At 39.3% G+C, this 5,851-nt stretch overlaps 1 protein-coding gene across 1 annotated transcript; it reads right to left on the minus strand.

Moving 5' to 3' along the window:
* Nucleotides 1-1,152: 1,152 nt before the first annotated feature.
* On the minus strand, nucleotides 1,153-4,791 carry LOC142556638 (uncharacterized). Its single transcript, XM_075668117.1, has 4 exons — nucleotides 4,595-4,791; nucleotides 3,211-4,512; nucleotides 2,945-3,128; nucleotides 1,153-1,859 (listed from the first exon to the last, which is right to left on the minus strand). The coding sequence occupies exons 1-4, from the start codon at nucleotides 4,721-4,723 to the stop codon at nucleotides 1,276-1,278; spliced, it is 2,199 nt and encodes a 732-aa protein (XP_075524232.1). The 5' UTR covers nucleotides 4,724-4,791; the 3' UTR covers nucleotides 1,153-1,275.
* Between the last annotated feature and the right edge of the window lie 1,060 nt (nucleotides 4,792-5,851).

Raw genomic sequence — 5,851 nt, forward strand, 5'->3', positions numbered from 1 at the left:
TTATTTTTTTTTAATTTTTTGAAAATTTATATTCTTGGGCTCTCTCTATTATCAAATTTAGAAATTTTTGGAAATTTTATTCTTTGTTCATAAGGAAAAATAACTAAACATGAAAAAAAACTATGATTGAAATTTAACGACGTAAAAAACCAAAGAAACAAAAGACAAAAGATACTAGATAAAAAATTAATGCAATTTTCCCTCTTCATTTTGATGATGCGACCCATTGATAGAATGAAGCCAAGCGATTTTTGTTTGAATAATTGTTGCTCCATCCCTAGTAAGATGTTAACATTTATATGATTAGGTTTTTTGTGAGACAGTCTCACAAATTTTTATCTGTAAGATGGATCAACCCTACCGATATTCACAATAAAAAGTAATACCTTAACATAAAAAGTAATATTTTTCATTTGATGACCCAAATAAAATATCCGTCCTACAAAATATGACCTGTGAGACGTCTCACACAAGTTTTTGCCCATTTATATTGTGGTTTAAGTCAGCCATCAATAGGGGTGTCAAAATATAACACGACCCGTCAACCCGACACGATCCAACACGAAAAAAATCAGGTTCGGGTTAGTGTTTTTCGGGTTCGGGTTCGGGTTGGGTGGGTTCGGGTTAGTGTTTTTCGGGTTCGGGTTCGGGTTGGGTGGGTTCGGGTTAGTGCCGGGTTAGACGGGTTTCGGGTTGGGTCGCGGGTTGACCCGAAAACTTTTTTTTAAAAAAATATTACCTATATTTTTATATATTATATGTTTGAACTAAATTTATTGTATATTTATATGATAAATTTGCATCATTTAATACTTATTTTGTATATTTTTATTTTTTTAACAATTGTTTATTTGATTTATTAAATATTCTTTAATTTTCTACCATTAAACTTTCAAATTTAAATCGAAAATTTTGTTATCATGTGTTTAAATTAAAATATTATTATTTTTTTATTTTTTCGAATTTTTTTCATTAATTTTTTTTAAAAAAATAAATAAAATTCGTTTTAGGCAAGTTAGACGGGTTAGATGAGTTCGTGTTTGAGTTGGGGATTTTTGGGTTGCTTCAGGTTCGGGTTGAAAAAAAAATAAAAAAATTTCGCGGATTGACCCGAGACCCGACCCGATTGACACCCCTAGCCATCAACACGGGTTGATTCCGAAAGAATTGCGAAAACAGCGAGTTTGGTTAAATACATTGCTGAAGATAAGAAATTCACATGGTAAAATCCCCGAGTGAATAAACCCTGAAAACTTGAAAAACCCCGAGGGCCTTTCATCTCCACAAAACCTTCTTCCTGCTCATCCATGACAATCTGTTTTCAGATGCCAATGCTCCAAGATCCCATAACGTTTCGGCTATCAAATCCTTGAAAACCAACCTTTCCAGATCCAAAATCGACTCCGACATCTCCGTAGGATAATCTTTCCAGCCCGTGATCTCGTCCCCGGAGAAGTCTTTCCTCAACACACCACATACCATATCGTACATATCTTCAGCATCATTTCGATCACGAATTCTTTGGAATTCTAACCAGACCTTATCAAGGGAAGGGCTTGTGACATCGTCGGTCGTCCAAGAAACGTTCTTCCAAGGAGGCAATCGTCTTATCCATTTAAGAATTTCGGTGATTGTGTCAAAGATCGCCTTTCTTTGAAGCCTGGAGGCCTTGGACGAGTCCTGTCCTTTCTGAAGCTGTTGCTTTTCTAGGAAAAGAAAAAGGTCCGATCCTCCGGGGAAGAGATTGGATGCACTTACGATATCCGCGACGTAAAGAAAAGCCGACTCCTCGGACGTTTCTCGGCTAACTAGTGAGACACCAGTGCTCCACGTTTCTTCTTCCGCATTACCATAATGATCTGAAAAATTCAAAAATCCATAAACATATATTCATTTGTAAACTCCTTAGGAAACAATATATAACCAAATGTAGAAGCTTAAAGCCACTGCCCACTAGCATAGAAGCATTTTCTCAACAGAAAGCTGCTGTGTACTGCCCTTTGCTTGCACAAATTTGGAAATATTCAAGATTTTTCGATCACTCATTACCATCTTTTACGGTTCAAACATCATGTGTTTCGATCTTCTATTTCACATATGTAACTAAGGGCATGTATCCACTGGAATCGTGGTCAAATTTGAATCATTGATCAATATTAAGAGTTTGTTTTTACAAGGCGGGAAATATATTGCCCCCTCACAAAGTCCAAACCAAAATTCCCATCAGCAAAGGACCACAGGGAGCAGTTGTGGTCACCAGGGTGTCCCATTCATGCACAATTGGAGTATTTATTGACAACCAGTTTTGGTTCCACCTTCCAAAAACAATATCCACATCAATCATTTAAAATATCTCTAGCCAGACAAATATTCAAGATTGGGATAAAATTATTGTGCCAGCCGTTGTTTAGGTGAAGCGATAAGCCGGAACCAGGCAGAGAGCGACAATCGACTCGTAAAGGCATTTCCTTTTATCCACCAAACAAAGAAACTCAATTTTTTCTCGACTCTATATCGATAATGATGGGATAGTCTATGCTCGACCAGGAGTGCTCACACAAATGAACCGTGGATGCTCCACCGGATGTGCTAGAATAATCTGAAATTCCTGATATCAGTGGCAGCTAATCCAATGGGTGACCTTGATCTTTGGAGCAAAGGTCGTTGCGTCGGTATACACCGATAGCAAAGAAGGATACCATTGCAGGTCGTGACCCACGTCATGTTACTTGTGAACAAACTTGTCGCATACCACCCTCCATTAAATTTCATAAATTTAGGATTTTCATTTGGGAATAGTAGGAGAAGTTAAACAGAAGTTTATGTACTTTAAAAATACTAAAAACATGGTTTTGGGCTTTTATTTTAGCCTTTCCATAGAACTAAACTAATCATAGCTATATAATGAGTGTAGGAGATTCAACAAAAGTAAGAAATTTGGTACCTTTGAAATGAATTTTACGCTTGGCCGCGATAGGGGAGGCGGTAAAGGAATCATCCCTGTGAAGGGAGGAGTCAAGAACAGAAACCGGGCTTGGTTGCATATCAGCTGTGGCAGTCATCTCTGCTATGCTGTGAAGCAGCTTATCACATCTGTCCAACAAATTCCTCCCCCCTGTTCTTGACCTCTGGAATTCAGTTACAAACATTAATCAAGTGAAAAAACATTAATTACAGGGTTTATTATTCTAGTTCAAGAATGTGAATCACCTCTGTATCAATGGATGTACTCAAGCTACTTCCAGAAATGGAGGCAGATTCATCCTCTCCCGATTTGTTTGCCTTCTGATAATCTTGAGCAGTTGCTTTCTTGCTTCCATGAGTTCGGGCATGGGTAGTTGGTTCCGATCCGGTTATCCTTGTGTGAAGCTTTGGCGGGAGTGCCGGAAGGATGCGGCGGTTATCTGTTAACTCATTTGCTCTTCTCTGAGTTTCGACTCTCAGAGGTTTAGGTTTCACCAGCGAGTTTGGCAGCCTTGCACGCGGCGGAATCGGGAGAGGGGAGGGTTCGATTGGAACAGAGTAATTCCGGCGAGATTGCCGTTCCGGGCTTCTACCATTTGCCGGCGGGTACTCGTTTTCCGTTCTCCGGTGAATCGGCGAAGTTATTGATGATCTAGAAGGTTTTATCACAACGATAGGCGACTCATCGTACACAAATTTCTGGTGGCGGGTATGACGATTTCGCTCCGCGGGCTTCGTTGAGTGCAAGAGCCCCTTGAGTTGCAGAGCTTCGAGGATATTTTTCAAGGTTTCCAAATCTTTAGTGTGTTCTTCCATTCCTCTCATTTTCAATCTGTTTTCGATCTCTCCCTGAGCTGAAACATTCTGCTTCGGCTCCGGGAAATGGTAAGCTGAATCGAAGAAGCTCTTTCCATGCTGAGGTGCCTTCCATGGCGATAAGTTGACGCCATTATCGTCGTTTTTCCAGGAACTCTTCATCGCCACATTGTTTATCACTTCGTGAGTAACAATGGGAGTATGAGATTGATTTTGCTGCTTGACGGGGAAATTGTTTCTTTCCATGCTGAAGCGAGAGTGTAGGAAACCTCTGGAAACTCCTGATTCGGAGGAGGATCGCCGGAGCTCTGGCTTCTTTTCATGTTCCATAGCATTCAACGAATTCGGCATTGGCTCCAAACCCATCAGCTTGGCTATAAGACTATGCGATCTGTACACTTGGGAATCAATGGCGACACCATTCGACGTCAGCTGAACGGCAGCGCTTGAGCGCTTCTCCTTCGGATGGAGTCCACCCTTATAATCGGTGGTTGCCCTGCTGTCAAGTGAAAGCCTCGGAATTTCTTTGCTCAACTTCCACGAGGAGGCCGCCCCTTTGGCGGCTTCTTTCGATTCCGATATAGGTAGCTTAAGTGGCAACTCCGCTGGCTGAAACCACTGCTTCAGCCGCTCCGGGTTCGGCCGTACCTGCTGTTTCTGCTTTCCCAACCCCCTCGCATGAACCGGCGATGCTTCAACAGATATCTCCGACTCCGTAATCGTATCAACAACCTAGTAACATTAAAGAAACTTGAAACAATGCTGTAAAATATATCAACACATATAAAAAAAGCAAGAGTTCCGAGAATAAAACCGGCGGGGGAAGGAGGCGCTTCGTGGATTTCCCCGCCAAAATCTGGTGGCGATCGAATATCTGAAGAATACCCGTCATGCAACCCATCTGGTTCTCCAAGTTCAGCTCAGGAACGAACCCAGTCGCCATTCTTTCAACAGGTTTTTCTCTCTCGCTCTTGAAGAGGGGAGGAGATGGCGGGGGTCGGGTTCAAGCTTAAAAGTGACATTTGGGTTGGCTTGTACTGCTTCTCGGTTCCTACTAAATTGCCACGTGACACACAAATAATTCAAAGTAATGAAATTTTTAATAAAAAGGAATTATTCAGAAATTTAATCGAAAAATCAATTTGCATTTTTTTCATATTAAAAATTTAACAAGACATTAAAATAGAAAATATCATAACAAAGTGGTAAAAATTTGTGTAAGACGATTTCACGGGTCTTAATCTGTGAGACAGATCTTTTATTTGGGTTATCCATGAAAATTATTACTTTTTATGCTAAGAGTATTACTTTTTATTGTGAATATCGGTAGGGTTGACCCGTCTCACTGATAAAAATTCGTGAGACCGTCTCACAAAAGACCTACTCTAACAAAATATACGACAGTTGTAATTCGGAAACTATAAATAGAGATGTAGTTCAATTGAGCAGGGTGACGAAATTAAGAAAATTCTCAAGTTTCAAGAACACTTGCCAAGTCTTAAAGTTCAAGCAAAAAACTGCTCATACACTAAGACACACTTTACAAAGTATTGTATATGATCTTTGATGATCATTAATTGCTAGGAATTCTTTGTAAGTCTTTATAGTCGAGAACAATTTGTATATATTTTTTTCGTTCAGTTAAGTAAATTATTAGTCTTAATTTTGACAGTGTTATGTCCAAACTAAAATGAGATTTTACAAATTGATAGTAAAAATTAAAGTCTTTTAGTGTGAACCTTCCCAAAAGGAATAAAGGGGTGATGTAGGAACTTAAGTTCTTCGAACATCCATAAAAAATTTGTGTACATTTTAATTCAGTTTACCTAGTCAAGCCAATAATTTAAATTGTTCTAGTCTATCAGTTTGACTTTTTCCTACACGTATTTTTGTTTGTCAACTGACATTGACACTCAAGAATACATAGTTTACTTGCTAACCCGACTGAATTAAAGTTAAAAAAAAAATTTGTTGCAAGTATTCATTCAACATCCCCTTCTTGTTGCAAGTATTCATTCAACATCCCCTTCTGAAGACTCAACTGACCCTATCAAGTGGTATCAGAGCGAGA

This window comes from Primulina tabacum, chromosome 9 (assembly GCF_025594145.1).
Source record: "Primulina tabacum isolate GXHZ01 chromosome 9, ASM2559414v2, whole genome shotgun sequence".
Lineage (NCBI taxonomy): Eukaryota > Viridiplantae > Streptophyta > Magnoliopsida > Lamiales > Gesneriaceae > Primulina > Primulina tabacum.